Source organism: Porites lutea, chromosome 1 (genome assembly GCF_958299795.1).
Source record: "Porites lutea chromosome 1, jaPorLute2.1, whole genome shotgun sequence".
In the NCBI taxonomy this organism is placed as follows: domain Eukaryota; kingdom Metazoa; phylum Cnidaria; class Anthozoa; order Scleractinia; family Poritidae; genus Porites; species Porites lutea.
Window position 1 is genome coordinate 41,763,243 of NC_133201.1, and position 20,949 is coordinate 41,784,191.

General features: G+C 39.5%; 2 protein-coding genes and 1 long non-coding RNA gene across 4 annotated transcripts in view; 2 read left to right on the top strand and 1 right to left on the bottom strand.

Annotated features, from left to right (window-relative positions):
* Positions 1-384: 384 nt before the first annotated feature.
* LOC140951315 (uncharacterized) overlaps positions 385-20,949 on the top strand; it is a 76,308-nt gene continuing 55,743 nt past the window's right edge. The window contains exon 1 of the mRNA XM_073400571.1: positions 385-439. Within this exon, the coding sequence (XP_073256672.1) occupies positions 437-439 (3 nt within the window). The 5' untranslated portion in view covers positions 385-436. The remainder of the gene's footprint in view (positions 440-20,949) is intronic.
* Positions 852-3,915, top strand: LOC140951348 (uncharacterized). Of its 2 annotated transcripts, none has more exons than XR_012167275.1 (4): positions 852-1,030; positions 1,553-1,654; positions 1,949-2,140; positions 2,556-3,915. It is a non-coding gene; the product is annotated as an uncharacterized lncRNA (long non-coding RNA). The 2 variants fall into 2 exon arrangements; XR_012167274.1 differs by having other exon boundaries at positions 855-1,030; positions 1,949-2,108.
* On the bottom strand, positions 4,173-12,802 carry LOC140951289 (uncharacterized). The gene is made up of 4 exons (XM_073400539.1): positions 12,523-12,802; positions 10,133-10,765; positions 8,310-8,852; positions 4,173-5,795 (listed from the first exon to the last, which is right to left on the bottom strand). The coding sequence occupies exons 1-4, from the start codon at positions 12,725-12,727 to the stop codon at positions 5,173-5,175; spliced, it is 2,004 nt and encodes a 667-aa protein (XP_073256640.1). The 5' UTR covers positions 12,728-12,802; the 3' UTR covers positions 4,173-5,172.

The window sequence follows — 20,949 nt, forward strand, 5'->3', positions numbered from 1 at the left end:
TCAGGGTTTGAAGAATCGGGCGACATACCCCCACTAAGAATTCGCAAGAGTTCCCTTCGGGTTTCTTAAATTATAAAGTAATTTTTTTTTTTTTGAGAAATGTCAGAGTATTTGTCTAACCATATCTGTGTGCATTTTTTGTTCGATTGAGATCCTCCAAATGCTCATGTAAGCTATGATTACTTTATTACGTAAATTCATCTGGATTCCGCGGTGAACGCGTGTCCCCGCACGTCTTAAAAAGGTATGTACGTGCTTAGGGAAGTGCTATATTCCTTTAAGAATGTGGCTAATAAGTCTTGAACCAGACACATGAAACAGGCCAACAGAGAATATAAAAGTGATCATTCACCTTCAGTCAAACAGTTGGAAAGTTTGTGGTGAAAAAAAGAAGATAAGAACCACAGATAGTGCTAAAGAGGAGCAATTAGCTAGAATGGTAACTAATGCTGTACAAGTTGTCTCTGAATGACCTTCTTAGTATTTATGGCAATATTAATTTTAGTTTCCTCATATGCACCCGCAGTTAGTACTCTTAAGCTGTGGTGAATTTGCAACTTTATTGACCTTATTTTGGATTTTCCTTTTCTTCACCAGGAGTTCAAGACTTTCATTCTGTACTTTGCTGTCTTTGTTCTTGTCACGCCACGAGCAACAGTTTGTAAATGCAGAACAGACGAAAAAAAGGTAAGGAGGAGATCTCTTCTATTTTCATGAAAATATACACGTTGCTTTTAGGATTTCTACTGGTGTCCAGTTCTTGCAAGGCACGGTAGGTTATTCAAAAGTGCAAAACAGAAAAAGCCAAATCTCTAACGGAAACTTACGACTGATAAGACTTCCATTTACATCTTCCTTGAAGGATACAGCATCGAAGTACAAATGTAAATTGAAGGATGAAGACAAAGATCTCGACGAAACTATTAAAATTGGCTCTAAAAGGGAAACAGAAAGCTTTCAGACGGCCAGTAATGGCGGCACCAGCCCTGATGTCCCTGGAGACGTCGAGGTTATTTATGATTTCAAACAGGTGAGTGAGAGGGGAGGAGTGGGAGGGTTAGGAAATTGAAATAAACTGCCGCTTCTTCACGATGATTGTTAAATATCGGTCAAGAAAAAATAGTTTGAAACTTATCTTTAAAGAGTTGTTCTCAAATATGGGCGAAACCACAGGTAACCCAAGCTCACTATGAGAGCCCTTATTCTTCTTTTCTATAATTGATCGAAATGTCATTAATTTTTTTACCCTCCTATGCTTATCTTTAGATTGTTAAGTACTCTGCAAGAAATTCACATAACTTGAAGTTTTTTATGACATCGTTAACGTTTTCGTGCTTGATATGTGCCCTAAACCTATATTTTGCTCAAAAGTTACTAAGAAAGGCAAAACTTGCTCGAGGGTCCTAGAACCGCAAAAAGTTGCTCCCAACGCCAAAGGTTGCTGAAAAGTCACCGAGCACAATCGGGACAGGCCTACAGTTATATTGAAAAGAATTTGCTTTATTTTGACTTTTTGAAGCTTTATTAAAAATCAGTTTGTCTGTTGGCATAGAACATGACCATGCACCGAATGTCAATTCAGAAAGCTTGTTTTCTGAGCGAATCCACTGATAATTTACCAAAGCCGGCTGAACTCAAGAGGCTGCTTGAAAGGGTGAGTACATTTAATTTCAGTCCAAAAGTCATTCAGTTACTTCAGCTAATGCATATGTCTTAATCCTTCGTTGAAAAGGAGAAATAAAAATATGATTTTTTGTTCAAAAAGTTGAGTTTCGGATATCAACATGTCAAAGTCTCATGTGCTATCAGTTTTTCACTTTTTATTCAGAAAGGGGACTACTCTCGGTTTCTAGTTTTATACAATGCTGTGATGTTGTCATTCTCAATTTCTTATCAAAATGAAAACCCTGATACAGTACCTTTAAACGTCTTTCTATCTTCCCTACAGCAGTCGAATCAGGATAGCAGCCAGGTACAGAGACAAGAGGAAAATGAATATGCGTTTGTTGGTACTCTCGATGATCGTTCGTTCCTAAGTGATGAAATGGCCGCCGTGTGCGCTAACCTGCCCATTCACCTCATCAAACAGAAAAACCTTTAGGTCTAAAGTAAGTAGAACTGTAATGGTGTCAAGAAGGAGGTTAGATCAGTAAGAATTTTCTGAAGACCATTTGACAACATTATCAATAAAAGTACTGGAAACAGCAACATCAAGAAAAACTGGCACAACAACTCAACCGAAGGAAATTATGAATGCACTAAACAGTGGCGGATCCAGGGGAGGGCCCCGCCCCCCCCCCCCTCCCACCCCCTTTCGCCTTATATCTAGACGAAACTGAGGCCCGAAGGACCGAAAACAAATTTTTTTGAGACCCCCCCCCCCCTCCCCCCCAATCTGAAGGTCTGGATCCACCACTGTAAAACACCACTTGTTTCTGACACTTCACTGCACTTCAGACCGAAACTGAATTCAAACGGATTTCACTTGAAAATAATGTGACTAACAACATCATGACGGCAATACTAACAGACCTTTTTATTGCGTTATTTTACAGGAACAAAATGTGCCTGGTGTTTCCGAATTTGCTATAGAAGCTGTTCGGGCAGATTTTGCTGGAATATTAGTGTGTTTCGTTGTACTTAACGCTAACAGCATTTAAACTTAAGTGCCGCTATTTAGTAGGATCTTCAATTTACTACAAGCTCTATCTGATCATGAGTAACGATACTTTTAAAGTACTTGCCCTCACCAGCTCCCAGAGAAAAACAAGAAAATTAACAGTGAATTACATGGTCACAACTTCAAGTGCTTCAATACGATATTTGACCTAAGTTGTAAATTAAATTTGTGTTTTTAAATTTGAATTGCTCTCCGCAAGTTTCGATAGAAACGATTTGATTGACAACGCCAGTGGGTTTTTAAAACGCATCGCCCGAAAAATTAGAAGACCAGCAGTTGAAGCTTAGTATCCTGGCCTTTGAGTGAACGCGAGGCTGAGGTTGACCTTATTTTGATACAAACCTCTTTCCCTTTTTGGGGAAAATTATGCTTGAAAAATAATAGCATAAGAACAACATGATTTACATGATAAAGCAGGAAGGGTTGTCCAGCCTCGTTTCTACCTGTAACTGTAAAATGGTCTATTCTAGAACAGAAGAGTTGATTTACTGTCAACCTAAACTTAAGGAAGGGCTTTTTGTACCAAAAACCTCTGAAGTTGTTAGCTTACAAAACATTTGACTTTGTATTCTCGAAAAACACGGAACTAAAATTTAGTATTTTTTTGTACTTGACGTTGCTTAGTTAAAATTGTGCAAATTAACAAAGAATGAGTGTAAATAAAGCCCCTTAATAGACGTTAACAACCATGTCCTTTTCATATAATCTCTGAGTAGGCTAAGAAGTATTACAAGGGTGCTTACCATTTACACAAACCACCCGGGTGGAAATCTTGTGTATAAACATATATAAAGCTATAGAATTTGACGTGGCGGGAGAACGTCCTACTACAAGGTATATCCAATTCAGCTCAACAGACCAAAAAGAGCAGGAAAATTGCATCGCCACAAATCACAGCCCATATTTTCTGAAGCTTCCCAAAAGGATATAGCGCGAACAACCTGTTTTTCAAACTGGAATTTCCGGTTTTTCCATGTAAATGGTAGGTACCCAGGTGTGTAACTATTTCCTACAAACTAAACAGAAAAGTTGATCCCTCTATTGAAAATGATTTCTAGTAATACGGACGTTTTTCGTCACGTCGGAGCCACATTTAAAGTAGTTGTAATTATCTTATATCAGTAGTTGACAAGTTTTCTTATAAAGGACGAAATTTCTTAGTTACTGTTGCTTAACGGCTTTACACCCCAGAGGAGAGAAAAACATGTCGAAAAAACATTTTAATTTCGCTATGATTTAGCGATGGTCATATTTCGTGATTTCCTCCAATACAGTCGAAACTCCACTTACGGCCACCTCTCTACAACTGCCATTTTTTCTCGTCCAGGGGGACAAAAAAATCCATACATTGACTCTTGTTTAAAACCTCTCTACAACGGCCATTTTCAACTGTCTCCAAGGTGGCCGTTGTAGAGCTGAGGTTCAACCGTAGATACTGATTAAACAAGGAACTTTTACTCGGAGCAAAAAAAAGAAAGAAAGAAATCAGAGTAAAGTACATCAATTATTTTTTATCCCTTACGCTCGTAATCACTGTTAAGGTCTATCTTCTGAGAGATTTCACAACTGAAACAAAACGGCAACTTGGGCCAAGTAAAGGAGCAGTACTCTGAACTTCAGTTCCCAGGTCGTAAGCTAGCACATGACGCGATGAATGGATATCATGCAAACTGTCCTTTAGTACCTAAAACGTCGACGCCTACGTTCCATAGGCGGACTGAAGAACAAAATAAACCCTTGCTAGAAACAACACCTTTGATTCCCGCTTTCTCTTTTTCCTTGTGAATGGATATCCTTCCTTGATGAACAGAGACTTTGACGGTGAGCGGTCGGAAAACAAATTAAACAATGCACTGACAGAAGAGAGAGACACTTCATTTTCGGTGTATAAGATTTTCGTGATCTTCTGAAAACCACGAAATTCCTGTAAAGAATCATCTCAAAGTAAAGTGCAGAAAGGAAGCTTCTTCAATCCTCCAATCAAATTGACATAAACATCACTGATGCCTATGCTTGTGCTTTGATGTTACACGCTTGGTAACGGTACGGTATAAACTCAAACCTCCCGCTAACTCGAAGTTTTCTTTGTTTCCCTTGAGATCATTTCTCCGTTATATTACCCTCGATAACTCGAGCTGTTTTGAGCGCGAGAAAAGTCGAAACAGTGTACGTACTGCAATAAAAAAAATTGAATTCCACGGTTTCAGAGTCACATAGTTTGTTTGTGGAGGCTAACGAATGCTCTGCTTTAGGCTCAGTTTTGCTAAGTTACGTTACGAAGCAAATGCAAAGGATTTCTCCAAAAAATAAGTTGGGAATACATTCTATTCCTCTGGACAATTTCTCGTTTAGTGCGTACTTAATCAAAAGGGGCCGGTAAAACATTGCTTTTCCTCTTAGTTGTAACGATACAGTGCCCTGTGAACAAATTCAGTTTTTAAAATAAAAATGAACGCTCTGTGGTTGAACTAGTCCTGTGATTGATTTTCATTCTAAGATGACGGTCTCAGTTTCATTTCAGCAAATTTAAGGGAAAGAGTATCTCTGAAGTGATACCACCTGGCTCCGCGGTTATCATGTATGTTTCCCAGGTATTTTCCATTTAGATTAGACTGGTAGCAGGCACTGTACCACCAGGCACCGGTGTAGTCCACAGCGCAGTTGCTAGAGTAAATGTCATGATCTCGGTCTTTGGTGCTAAACGCCATCTTATTATGATATGCTAGCGAATCGCCCGCCGTCCCTGAATATGAACCCACTTCAAGTCGATACTTCGCCTGCTCATCACCAATGTTAAACTTGCCATATTTAGCATACGCTCTTACTCCATTCCAGTCCTCTAGCTCCACTCGTAGAGTGTTGGGTCTAGCTGCCGTCAACCTGTGGATCTTGTCGTTTGCTAACCAGAACTCAGCCGTCAGCTGACCAAAGCCTGATTTGTAATCGTTCCAGCCGCGATAGAAGTCTACCGAGCCATCTTGTCTTCTCTGGAACACCGTCCATCCTCCACCATCAGTGCGCATGTCACAGTATACACTGAAGGATCCTTTTCCGTCTGGGTTGACAGAGAACACTCCACTCTGAGTATGGCCTGACTTTAACAGATCAGAGCAGTCTAACGAGAGCAACAAAAAACGATTCAAGAAGAAATCAAAAATCCCCCAAAGCAGATGCACAAGACTGCCTACATCGGCGAATTTATTATTACCGTTCGAAAGAAGGACAGAAACGAAACTTATGAAGTCAGTTCCTTAAGAGCCAATGTCTGCAATTTTCGAAAATCGGTTGACAGTCGTGAAGTTTTGACTTTCTTCATACTTTGCCCAAATAATCTCTATAGTATAATTATTTAAATAATCACATTAAAACTTGTAACGGCTTTTTATATTTTCAGAAATTTATTTTTATTTTGAAAAACGCTAAATCGGCGCTCTTTCGAGTATGAAATTAGCGAAAACTGAGCATTTTCACCCGCACTCCGGCGCCATGAAAAATGACTATCAGAATTTCTCTAAATGAAATACGGTCACAAAACAAACACAGACTTGTTATAATGCACTTTGCCGGCCGCAAGAAGAAACACGGTTCAGCACTTTTCAATCAAAAGGCGCCTCTGGCTAACTAGCTCGTGGATTAAGTATTTCAGAAATGATAGCTGATAATCAACTTTCAATAAAAACATATGAGAAGGGGCTTAGACTTGTCTGGCTATTCCATCATTCCAGGGAACATATGTTACAGTAGGTGCCTATATGAAGCTAGAGCCTCCTTGGAGAGCACTATTGTTTACTCGCTGTAGTATTGAGTTTTCCTGTCTTAAGACAGTGGTTCTTCCCCACTTCCCTGTCTAGTCATTTTCATTATTGTTATACTTTCACTTAATTCTATTTCTTTAGCAAAGGTTTTACCTATACATGCGCGCTGTTCAGTTTGTTTAGAAATGTCATGAATTACCGTAATTTACGAAAAATAGTTTGAACTCAATTCGATTGCATAAGCAAAAATTACCTTGAAAATAGTGAACTTAACTGTTCTACTACGTTAAGAATTTGAAAAAGCATATTTTTCGAGATACTGAAGTTCGTTTTTTTGTCCGAAGTTGCGAGCAGGTCATCTTGCGAGCAGTTCGTCTTCGCGAGGCTGCTCGTTGGCAATTAACTCAAGGACTTAAATCTTTTGCTAAGCTCGTCCTCTAATTCTGGAACAGGTTAACGAAAAAGGACAACTACCAGAGTAAAGATCAATAAACTAAACACTTCTTCGCGAGGTTACTATTTAAGTTATTTAGATCTTTTCAGACTAATCAAGCATGTAGAAACTAGATAAATAGATAGACGGCAAGGTTTCCTACTCTAAATTAATGTGTTCCCAAAACAAAAAGCTTAAGTAAACATAAGATTAATAATAAACCTTAAGTTTCCTAATATTAATTGCCAAAAGGTAAAAGTGGCCATTATAAAGATAATTAGTATTTTCTGCTAAGGAACGTCAAGTTTGGAACCCAATATGCCCAACTCTCAAAAAGCTACTTTTAATATTTATTCTTCTAAATACAAAGCTTATCAGTAAAGTGACTATTTATCATCTTCGTTCTTAATACTGAGTAATTACTTGGATTTTCCCAGAAACCTAAAAGCTTAAACCGAGAACAGAGATTCATCGGACTTTTCTCAAAGTGTTATGTATTTTTTAAATCGAGGAGATCAGTTGACTCAGAGTGATTAAAAGTAAAAGGCAGATCTAGGTACTTTTCACCACCGCCTAGTTAGCTCAATTGGGAGAGCGCGGGTTCAAACCCCTGCTGGACCAACACTCAGGGTCTTTAACCAACTGAGAAGAAAGTGCTGCCTTTGTAAAGACATCTGCAAAAGAGTTAGACTTTCTAGACTTCAGGGATAAGGACGAAACTTGTTGGACGTAAAAAAAAAAACCTACACCACTGTTCAGAAACTGATTAGAGGACGTAGACCCCGTTGGTGTGGCCACCCCTTTCCTGGGCTGGGTGGGTTAGCTGAAAGGTAGATCTCTTTATAGTATAACTTCATGATCCTCCTTCAGATGCCGTAATAGCTACCTGCACAACAGTGCATGTATGTATTTACTTATTTAGCAAACAAATACTTCATAGTTGGCTTGCCTGTGAGATACTTGCCCTGCTCATCTCTACATGTACGACGCCTGATCGCAGGTTAAACGAGAGTGATAACAGCGATCGAAAAACTTTACAATTCTTCTCAGTTCGTGGATGAAAATCGTACCCGCTAAGCAACAATGAAGTAATCTATAAAAAAGCTGATAATCCCAGGATGATCGTCTTTATAGGTATAAACCTTTGGCTATCAAATACTTTGGCAGTCCATCCCAGTGGTACATTTACCACTTTTAGCGCCTTAATCCGTAAATTATGTTTCGGTGCAGTAAGGGATAAATAAAATACACCGTACCTGGTCAATAGCAGGAAAAAAAAAATATATTTTTACTCGAATCGTTTATTTTTGATTTTGGTGACCCACTAGACGACTGACTAGCATTATAAAATTTCTTTCGAACTCAGTGTCATCTGAGTCAAAAAGTTATCAAAAGAGTATATTAAGGCACTATGTAGCTACTAAAATGATTTTTTATTTACCTCTAGCTTTAACCTCAATCACGATGGTTGTTTCCACGTAGAAAAACCCTGCACTTGTTGCAGTACAAATGTAACTCCCTACATCTTCCTCTTTGGTGTCCCTAATAACTAACGCACCATTGATATGCTGGCTTCGTCCAACTGGAAGTTGTTGTCCTGGTTTTTTCCAGCTTATGACTGGCTGAGGATCCCCAGTAGCAGAGCAGTTTAAAGTTAACGTTTGGCCAATCGACACAGTAAGGTTTGCCGGTGGCTGTACAGTGAATTGAGGGAGGGAGACTACATTTAACTGAGTTCTTTTTACTATACTTCCTAACAGGTTCGTTGCAGTGCAGAGGTAGTTATCAGAATCAATTTTACGGGCACCAACAATTTTGATGACGCTGTTGTTACTCTGTATCCTTCCTTGGGGAAGCTGACCAAATGATCTGCTCCACGTGACCACTGGTGTGGGATGCCCAGTCACGTGACATACAGGAAGAATGGCGTTACTTCCTTCAACAACATAATGAGGTCCCGGATCAAGAGATATGGATGGACGAACTGCAAACAGAGAAGATGAATTTTTCTGCTAACTTGCAAAAGACTAAATCGACTTCCTGGACTAACAACTCCAGCGGATTCGGACGCTCTATTTGAACCGGAGAGGTGTTGCGTAACTAATAATTGCACCTGCTCAAACAATATTTTGCCTTTTTGTTAAAACGCTGCTTCTCCAGACAGCGAGCGGTACCAATCCGTTCCAGATGGTAGTTCCTACAATTAGCCCTTTATTAACACAGCTTATTATCTATTCAAAATATTTCCCCAATTCTTATTGGCTAAAAGGACACGCATAATTCACCATAACCAGCTAGTGATGACCAAATTTGGAAGAATTTTGCGATTAATGAACCGATGACGTCAAACCTGTTTTTTCCTTGCAGGTTAATGCACCGTTAACCGAGAAGACCTGGGGTCGAGCTTGAGTTGTTTTGGTTGTAAAAACAAAAATGGCGGACATTTTACTCGTTTCAAGAGTAAGAACTAGGCGAAATAGTAGCTAAAAACATGGCAAGAACAGCAAGAAGACAACTCGAAGGGCGACATCTGCTATTTGGAGAATATTTGCGGAGCTGAACAACCCTAAACGTGCGGTATCGAAGATAAGACAAACTTAAAGCAAGGGGCACACACACACCAACCCAAGGCCTGGCCAGTTCCGTCATGCGCACAGCCATATCACCCGGGAAGTGGCAGCCATGGACAGCTGTTTCGCCCTTATTGGGGCTCATCAGCATAGCATAGCTGTCGGATCAATGAACGGGGGAAATCCACTGCCCGGGTGATATGGCTGTGCGCATGCGTGAGGTACTGGCCAGGCCGTGGGTTGGTGTATATGTGGCCCTTGCTTTAAGTTTGTCTTTACTATCGAAGATGAACTTAACATCGATGGAGGTAAGAATGTTTTAGCTATGTTTTCAAACTAGGAATTATTTTGAATGAATGATAAAATTAAAAAAATATTGAATTCGGTTTTCGCATCATAATTCCATAATTCTTCATAAGAAACTCAGCGTCATTCATTAATTGTTAATTTAAATCTACCTTGCGTTTCACGAAAAATTTAATCAGCAGCTAAATAGTGCAAGAACTGCAACAAACGAGAATTTTTTCTGTCGTTAGACATTTGATCAGGAAACAAAAATCAAGGATGTTACATATGAAATAAAAATGTAAAATCTTTCTTCCGGATAAAATTTACTTTTTCCTCCCATATCTTAAGCTAAGTCCATGCAATAAGATAATAACAAATAAATTCTCTAAAACATATATTAACTTACCATTCACCGCAAGCTGACCCACTGCGTACGCCTGCCCCAAGATGTTTATCGCTGAACATTTATACACACCCGCATCACTCCCCTTCAAGTTCTGTAAACGCAAAGTCTCTCCTGAAACCAATGACTGGCTAATATTTGTTTGACTGTTCAATTTACTCCAAACTACTGTAGGTTTAGGATTACCAATAACTGAACACTTAAACGTGGCTGATCCAGTTTCGTTTATAGTCGACCTTGCAGGAGAAACAGCAACAGAAGGTGCTGAAATTGATTCACCAGGCTCTCCTTTAGATCCCGGCATGCCCGCGGGCCCCATGTCTCCTTTTTGTCCTTTCGGACCTGTTACGCCAGGTGGTCCAATAGGTCCCATGATGCCTTGCTTGCCACTTTTTCCTGGTGATCCCATAATTCCTTGATCTCCTTTGTTTCCTTGTTTCCCTCTCTGTCCTCTTCGTCCCCGGGTTCCTTTCTCTCCTCTCGGTCCGGGTGGACCTGGAGGGCCTGGTGAACACATAACAACCTTTGACTGACAGATGTGCGGTTTTAACTCTGATATAAGTTTGTTTATTTTAAGCGTCGCATTCACTTTATCAACCTGACGTTTGTTTCTGTGCAGCTCAAGGGACTCAAGCTCTAAAAAGAAGAGAAACAGCCTTTATTGTCATGTTCAACCCTCATAGTAAAAAGAAGACTGTACAGTATAAACTTTACAATTCATCGAGTGGGAGCTAGTTACTACCAGTATGACGATTGACGGCATTACGGGGTAAATAATCCGACAAATGATTTAAGTGAAAGAACCGCGAAACATAAATTCAAAGCTCAAAGAACAAGTATTCACGCAACTAAGCCTTGGGTAGATAAATACTATCAAATATCTTCCTTGACATCATTAAGGGGCGGGCTAAAAATGAATTAATTAATGTTTCTCCACCAAATATCTAACTGTGATAACTAATTATCGGTAGACGGTGCCTAAAACGAGTGATAACAGCTCCGCAATTGGAATCAGCTTAATTAAATGATGTCTCTATGGTACCATTAATTAGTTAGTTAATTAAATTTGTTGCTTATGATGACATTTCAAATATAATAGACTACTTTTGAAAATCAACCTTTTCTGGGGTTCTACGTCAAGATTTTTTAAAAGATTCGATTCCTTAGTTGGCAACTTAAGACTTATTTCAGTTCATGGAACTGAAGTTCACGGAATCCTCTGGTTCAGGTCCGTCAATAACACTGAGAAATCTGGCCCAGTAAAAGGTAGTGACAAAATAACTAGGAGTAGTTGCAAAGATTAAAGTTCTTGAGTTTGACAAAATCGTGTTATGCTGTGAGAAAACCCGAAGCTCATTATGTGACCTGCTTTACATATACCTTTGATGCGAAGTACCTCATCCTTCTGTAAAAACTACGGTGGCTCCACCGTAAAAAAAAACAAAAACAAAAACTTATAACAACACATGTACAAAGCCGCAAAGACGTCTGTGTAGATACTCAATGATAAGAGAAATCAGTGTTATTTAAGGGACCGGAATAGAGTCAAAATTAGTAAATCTAGCCGTAGCCGTTGGCTAGGAAATGCGAGCGAAACCACTTTCATGTGAAGGTGAATGCCGTTCAGTTAGTGTTAACAAAAGATATCACTGCGGATCATGAAGACCGCCGCCGCAAAGATACATTGAAACAGTAATGCGTGACACAAGTAATGTGGGTATGCAGTCATGCACGAAGTCTTGTTATTCAATTGAATATTCAATCCGTGTTCAATGACTAAAGGCCGCTAATATGCAATACAAAATAATGAAACAGCTTAAATTACCACTGGAGTTTAAAGCTTATTATTTTGGGTCTGCTCTAACGGGGGCCGGGAAGAGTCTGACTTTCAAGCTGGCCGTTCGTACTTATTCCCTATGGGCAGGCCTGTGTCCAGAAAAGCTGGTAAAACTAAATAAAACTAAAACTAATTATTTACTAGGGAAGTTTTAGTTTTAGTTTTTTTCAGTTTTAACAACTTTTCTGGACAAAGTCCTGCCAAGAGGGAATGGGCACGAACGGCCAGCTTTAAAAAATGAGTAAAGAAAACTTGGAGACAACTGGGGACGAGTCAGCGCAGTGAGCACTGAGGATTTTTAACTCATCTTAAGAATTGGCGATGTGAAAGCAAAGTTGGTGCCGGTTAATGCCGAGGTACGATCGACGATGTTTTGAACTGATAGCTCTTAAAAAGGCAAAAATTTCGACTAACTAAAAGATGGGAAATCGAAGTCGCAGTTTTTACTTAACTTGAACATAAAGCATTCACATTACAACCCTTACGTGATAATCCTAAATCTGTGTACTTTTTTGCCTTACGTTAAACATAAAATCCCGAAAACGGAACAACTTACCAGAAAGCGAATGTTGCGTCTTCACAGGGTTTGGTTCCATTGATGGCTGCAGCTTTGACGCTGCGTTGTTTTCAAGAGCGTTAATCCTCTTCTTCTGCTCATGTAACTCCAGTTCAACTCTCAAAAACCCGGCACAGTAAAACACAAAAGAGCCAACACAAAGAATGCTTACAAAGGAGGGCATACGCTGCTTTTGAGCTGCCATGTTCGTCTACTTCGATGGTAAAGACGGCTGTCTTTCGCTGCGTCACAATAGGTCGTCATCTGGTTATATACTGCCGAGGTCACGTATTTGGGTAATTTGCCAAGAGATGTTTTTATTTATAATCATTTTTGTCATTATGCAAGTCAAAGATCAAGATCAAAGCTCCTCTCGTATCATGTTCAGTCGCGTCGCAGACGGAAAATTGTTTCCCTGAGGTAGGGAACACTTTATTCCCCAGTCAATACAACAACGACACAGTCTCGGGAGAACGGCGCGATAGAACTTTATTTCCAAAAATCAACAAGAAATAAAGGTAAAGATAGAAAGAGAAAGCAAAATTTATTTCCCTGCTACCTCACCAGAAGTCGTGATAGGAGGGAGGGGGGAAGACGGTGGGTAAAATACCTACATTACTACCAGAAACTGTACGCCTATCTGGAAAAAACGTAACTGCAGGAAAAACAAAACTAAACGAAACCTAATGCTATGACAAATAAAGGAAATTACAAACAAGACTTTGATAACCAGCTGGCAATGTTCTACCCTGGGTTCCAGAGGTTATCTTTTTCTTATCTACAGCTCCTACTGGAAGTACGGTTTAATATTTTATCCCAGGTATTTTGAGAATGGATCTCTGGAGCCAGGGTAGTACTCTCGGGAAATGAGCAGCCCAATGCACTCCTCTCCCCCTAACAGTCTCTACTCGGAGAGGACCGAGAGAGAGGAAATTTGTTATAAGAAAAGCGTTTTGGAGCCCGTTACAGGCGTTCAAAAGGTTGACCGCAGCGGACAAATAAAGCGAGCGAAAAAACAAGGCTGAAAAAAGGGATTTTTTGCTCCCCTTTCTACTTCGCCCCCCTCCTTATCTGAACGTCTGGAACTTTGCTATTTATTTTATTCCAGACTAGTTCACACTAGACACGTCTTATATTTTCAGTAATTACAGTGGAACCTCGAAATAACGAAGGAAAAGGGGACTAGTAAAATCTGTTTGTTGTAACTGACGAGGTTTCGTTACATTGAGGTTCTTTCAATAAATTTTACTATACTGGGGCAAAAGAAAATCGTTTGTTACACCCAAGACTTTGTTATATAGAGGTTCCACTGTATCAGTGCTTAAGTCAAAGATCAAATTCATTTCGGCTGGCATGTGGTCAATGGGCACTAGGATTAAGAACATAAAAAATTTCTAGCTCACGCTTTGTGCTTGAAAAAAATGCTGAGCTCGACTTGTGGGCAAGTCGACCACGCAGCAACTTCCGAAAGTAGTCACCCTCGGAAGTTAGAATATTGATGGCAATATTTAGGACAAGATAACACAGCACACATCTGTAAACTTAGTGAGCAGAATTTGTGCGGCTGTTACTACGCAAACAATGAAATACTTGGTCTGGTGCAAGGACTCATTGAATCATAGTTTTATCAGTTCAGCAAAAAACTTTGAGCATCCTCACAGCCCCTTAATTGTCTTGCGCATGGAAAAAGGTAATCCGGTAAAAAATTCGGGATGTTCCGTTCAACCCAACCCCTCCCCCCCCCCCCCCCCACCCTCTCCTTCGCCCGATCCCATCTTCGAATAAGTTCCATGATCTCTTGTAGCAGTGTTACCTTAGGCTAAGTATCAGGCGTTTCTAAGGGGAAGGAGGAAGAGAGAAGAGAAAAGGGAGAGGATAAAAATACCCTCTCCCTTGGCCCCTTCACAGAAGGCCTGATACTCAGGATAATGTTACCGGTTAACTTTATCAGACCCTCAGTAGGAGATGATGCTTTGCCTGCGAAGAACAAAGTTCATTATATTTTATTTCGCGTGTCGCTTTCCAGCGTAATTTAATTCGGTGAAAGTTGTTTGCTTGAGCAGACAGGAAGTACGCGTGATAAGATTCAAGAACACGCACTCCATTTACTTTATGATCAGAACTGAGAGCAGAATGAAGGTTTATCTCGGAGTGGTGAAATTAATTAAATACCACTCTAAGTTGATATTGACCCTTAAAAATCTTCGAATGTTGAAAGACTAGCCGTAAAATTAATTTGATGCCTACCATGCAGTGTTCGTATAGGTAACACCACTCGCAAGTTTAATCTTTTTTTAAGCCCAAGGTTTTACTGTCAGGTTAGCAGTGGGACATTATTGGGGGATACCCAATACCGCAATACCATAAGAAAAATTGGCAAATACCGCAATACCTAGCCTGCGAAAACTGCCGTTTCCGCTCGCTCCTAGACGCTAAGGACGTTTCCGCGCGAAATGTCCCCAGCGTCGAAGAGTAAGAAGAAACGGCTGTTTTCGCAGGCTACGCAATACCGAACGGAAAACCGACGATTGAAATACCGATACCGAATTTACGATCGGTCACGCTCACTTTAAGTTATATCAAGAGAGAATAAAGGGGACAGAGAAGGGATCCCCCATACACACCCTATTCCAATAGCCCTTCCTCTCTTGTATAGAGCTAACAGTACAGCAGGGAAGTCCTTAACACACTGAATATTCTCTCAGGATCATTTACAATTTACAGTTTGAAGAGAGCAATTTCTGGTTTAATATTTATTCTTTTGTTAGTGTTTTATTTTTAAGACCACAAATCCCAAGGGGGATTAGACAACAGCCAATCACATAGCGCGAATGTGTTCCGCGTGGATGACCCACGCTCAGAGCCACGCGTCCTTCACGAATTGATGCAGAACAAAATGGTGGAAGACGCGGAGAGCGATATTGCTATTCGTTTTGTCGACGAAAATGACTACAGAGAGATTTCTGCTAAAGCTGTGTCAGTGAAACGGAAATTAAAAAAGAATCGCCCTTCCTCTCTTGTATAGAGCTAACAGTACAGCAGGGAAATCCTTAACACACTGAATATTCTCTCAGGATCATTTACAATTTACAGGTTTGAAGAGAGCAATTTCTGGTTTGATATTTATTCTTTTGTTAGTCTTTTATTATTCACAAAAATAACGCTTGGCGTCCTACTTGCTTTATTGAAAAACGACCGGTTTCAATAGACCAGCAAAATTTCTCATTTTATTAAAGCACTGAGGTTACGACAACTTCGAGTTACACTGATTTCACGGGTTGTCAAAGAGTCCAGCGATTCCCTTTTCCCAGATGAGCGCCGACTCATTTCGCTTCAATATTCAGGAATGCTCTCGATCTCTTTACGCTTTCATTGCCTTTCGCCCGACATGTTTTGCTCGGCGTTTAGTCATGCGAAACCTCCACGAAACAACCATGCAGCGCGCGAGGTAACTTTATCCCGATTCTAAAAATAACTCGAGACGAATTACCTATGGAATAGGGTGTGAATGAGGGATGCCTTCTCTGTCGCCTTTATCCTCTCTTGGTTATATCCATCTCGCGTGTTTGTTTATCTCAAGCATGTATACAACAGAAATCAACCTCAGCCATCGCGAGAAAACGAGAGAAGACCTCGCACTGATAGATACAGCGATCGAAAAGCCCAGTCGTTGGATGTCCAACAATTTCATCATAGAGTAACTGTCGGAAATTGTGTAATCATTTACCATTATGTCTAAAGTCTTCCAAATATTGACCGATATCGGACAGGAGAGGCCAAATGAACCGTACCGCAATACCGTGAAGGATCTTCTTTTACCGAATACCGTTAGCCAGAAGGATAAAAAACCGCATACCGCACGGCTGGATGATACCGCAATACCGCACATTAAAATCAAAATTACCGAAAAATACCGCTTGAAAGAAAGCTCAATACCGCAATACCGTAAACCCCCATGTCCCCCTCGGTAAGAGAAAAATATGTCGAATTCTGTGGTACTAGTAACCTGAAAACAGCTTTATATAATACTCTCGCTTATAGAGCGTTTTCACTCACGTGGGCCAGCATCTATGCTAATTTATTGGAACAAAAGAAAGTTTTTACATAAGAAAAGCGTTCAAGTCCACAAGATTGGTTTGGAACACCAACATGGCCACCGTTTCATTGTTTTAGAACATTAATATGGCAGCCGTGACGTCATGTGAAAACGCTTTATCTTCAGAAAATTCCCGACTTTAATAGAGGCGCGATAACAACATCTTAATGGAACTCCCAAACACAATTTAAGCTTGGAAATGTGTACAGTGGAAACAGAATACAGCAAGGTGAGATCAAGTAGATGTATTCTTCTACTCGCACAAAAAAATTACCTAGATCAAAATTGCGGCTTCCTCCCTCCCCCTCCTCCCCGTACAGGGTGCTACCTCCTTATACCCTTATACGCATCAAATTAGAGTTTGAAAAGAACTGAAGAAGTGGTTACCATGGAACCCTTTTATAGACGATAAGTTACAATTAACCCAAACGCGGTGTTTATAACTTGTAAGTGGCTTTATTTACTATTTCTTCCATGCTTTTTTGTGGTTTATCAGTTTAAAACGAGTATCTAAAATTATAATTAATTAATTATATAATTAAATTTAAAATTAAATTAATTAAAAATTTAATTAATTATATAATTAATTAAAGAAAAAACTGATTAATTAGATTTCATGTTCGATGTTTTATATAGAACTACAACGTCGATACAACGCTAAAATCAAGTTGTCCGCTTTATGTACGATATCAGCACTATGGCAAACTGCCTAACTTTTTTTAGCACTTATCTTCATCAATATAATTTTGCCGTTTTAGATTGTTACATTGCTAGTAGTTTTTTCGCCTTGCGTTTACCAGCCTTCGCCTTTGCCATTACTGTATAAAAAAGAGAACGCAAAAAGGCAAAGAAAGAAAGATTTGAGATCGAATTTCCATAAAACAGCTCTGGTAACGCTCTTTAACTTCGTGTCCGCCATTTGTCCGACAAAATTTGTAACGAAAAGCTTACAAACAAAAATAGATAGCGTGCGTGTCTTATATTCTTTTTCCTTTTTGCTCAAGTTTTCTAGCTCTAAAATCAATACCGTTGTCCTAAATGTCGAGCTGATTTAAGGTTTTGTTGGATAATATTTATCTAATCACTATGAATTGAATCAATGCCTTAGCAAATCGTAGCCACTAATATCCTTAACTGGGGCTGTTTATTCGCCTTAAGTACAACGCACCATACAAATATTCCAACAAAAACTACCCGAGCATCTCCTGTTGCAAATTCGGAAACACCAGGCACGTTTTGTTCCTGCAAAATAACGAAACAAATTATATTAGCCGAGTTAGACCGTGATTCTGATAGTGGCACAGGCTTTAACCCAACGGCACGGGAACGAAAAACGACTCAAAAAAACGACTAACGCTTGTGTATGGTAGTTAGCTGGTTGTTTTATCTGTAGCTTTTGTTTTTGTTGTTCCCACTGCTCCTGCTGTTAATTGTTGTAAGACAGACTTCTACTCTTAAAAATTTTAGCTACATGTATCTTCTTTATTGAAGCATTATTTAACTTACGCTGGACTGGGAGGTTTCTCTGCCTGATGCGATAAATGGGCAACTTAGCATACATGGCGGCCATTTCATCACTCAGGAACGAGCGATCATTGACAGTACCAACAACAGCATATTCAGTCTCCCCTTGTGTCTCTGCTTGGCTGCTATCCTGGTTCGATGGCTGAAGGGAAAAAAAAGCAAAATTCTCACGAGTCTTTAATGATGGTCTACCGTCGACGCCAACATGATGTATGACACAATCTCTGATCGCGATTAAATTAGTGCTTCATATCCGAGTATGAGTTCATTCTCCAAAAGGAACCCTTTTCTTTAATGGCTCCTTGTCTATTCCTAAGGGGCCGACCATTTGACTTTTAAGTGAGTGGGAGGAGGGGGAGGGGCTATAGGTAATTTGGTTTGTGAAAGAATTTGTTTTTTCCCAAACTTCAAGTGATAGATTTTGTTCCTGACGTACAATGGTGTAAGATTTTTTTCCAGCATTATACGCCATGAAAGACATTTTTTCAAGTGTAGGAGTTTTCATTAGCTAGGTGTTTCTTTATCTGCCTGCAAGATATATAATTTTTTGAAATCACCCTTTCCCACCCACCCCCCTCAAAAGTTAGTAAATGGTCGCCCCAGTAATAAGGGCTGCGTAATTTTGTAGCACGTGACCAACTGTTCCCCTTTACTTAACATTTACTGTTAATCATACTGCATAAAAATAAGTAGTTTGCAGTAAACGTGATTATAAATCTCATAATGAACGATCCCAGAATTTAAAAGTTAGATCTTGCTCAACATTTAAAAGTATTTTTTGAGCCTAAAATGTCAGGTTTTTTGCACTTTTGTTAAAAATCTTACAAAACAGTACCGAATGCTACAAAAGGCTGAAGTACTATACACAAATTAATTAGCCCTTGAAAATGCAAAATAAACAAAAAAAGAGAACCTTCGATGTGATCAAAATCTAATAAGCTGCCCCAATATCGTTAAATGTAGAATTGCACGAATGAATAAATTAACTTTATTTGCGGTGAATAAAGTTCACTCATTCATCCATCCATTCATTCATTTATTCCTTCCGTCCTTCCTTCCTTCCTTCCTTCCTTCATTCATTCATTCATTCATTCATTCATTCAATAATATGTGAAAAAACAATAGTAAAACTGGTAGTATTGATGAATACTAATGAATCTAAAAAACCCTAGACCCCAGCACGTGTTTTATTTCTCTTTACGTGAATGTCATCAGCTTCAGATGTACTAAACAAATAACGTCTGAGAATGTACTTACCGTTTCAAGTAATTTCTTGAGGTCAGCTGGTTTTGGTAGATTGCCAGTAGAGTCGCTCAGAAAACAAGCTTTCTGATTGGACATTCGGTGCATTAGTAGTTCAGGGGGTCTAGTCAGGTACAAAACGGAGCACATTTTTTTCGGACACCGCGGACATCACACGTGATGACCGCGTGAGAGTTACACGTGAGTTTCATGTTTAGGGTTAAATCTGTCGAGTGAGTTTTCCAAAACCTAGCTAAATTAAACTTCCTGAACTAACGCAAATGTTTACTTTTATGTTTAGGGTTAAATTAGTGGGGCGCAGTGTTTAGGGTTAAATCTGTCGAGTGAATGTCCTAACCTAACTAAATTTCCTAACCTAACTAAATGTCCTAACCCAATGTTTACTTTTATGTTTAGGGTTAAATCAGTCGGGCGCAGTGTTTAGGGTTAAATATTTGTCCTAACCTAACTAAATTTCCTAACCTTACTAAATGTCCTAACCTAACTAAATGTCCTAACCCAATGTTTACTTTTATGTTTAGGGTTAAATTAGTGCGGCGCAGTGTTTAGGGTTAAATCAGTCGGACGCAGTGTTTAGGGTTAAATCAGTCGGGCGCAGTGTTTAGGGTTAAATCAGTCAAGAAAAATTTCCTAACCTAACTAAATTTCCAAAACCTAACTAAATTTCCTAACCTAACTAAATGTCCTAACCTATCTAAATTTCCTAACCCAATGTTTATTTTTATGTTTAGGGTTCAGGTCACACTTGAGTGATTATGGGCAAGTTTGAGCAAGCCCATTGACGTCACACTTTGTTTTTGCTGACTCAGTTTTAGTTTTGTAACTAAGTTTTCCAAAACCTAACTAAATGTCCTAACCCTAACCCTTTTCCTAAGCTAACCTAATGTTTAATGTCGAGTGTTAAACAAGTTAATTCCATCACGGTTTATGTTTGTGATGTGTACTAAATTTCACAAGGTCACGGTTGAGTGATTACGGGCATGTTTAGGCAAGCCCATTGACGTCACGTACATTTTGTTGACTCAGCAGAATTTGTTTCTATTTTTAGAACTTGACATCATTTTATAATAACACAAGGTATAAAAGCCGGATATCTATAACCATACTCATTTTATTACGATACGTTGTAGTGAACGGAGCTCTCATCATGGTAATTACTTACCCACGTCCCTGTCCGACCTGTGGAACCAAAATTAACAATCGAAGTAATTTCTCAAGACATTGTGAGAAGAAAGTAGATCCTGTTCCATGTCCACACTGTCAGTCCACATTTACAAGAAAAGATGATATGTTAAGACATGTGAAGAAGTTCCACTCCGAAGCAGCCAAGCGGAAAGCAAAGGAGTCTGCTGAACTCTTACGTCTAGAGTTATTGCATGCAGACAAAGTCACACGTCTATCGGAAGATTCTCAGACTGGTGGCACAGTTACTCGTGGTATGAAGCGTCCAGCTGAAGATTCCAGTTTTGATGTCAAAGAATTAAAACCAGAGATGAAACCACAAGAGAAAAACGAAGAGTACAACAAGGGACCTACTCCGCTCT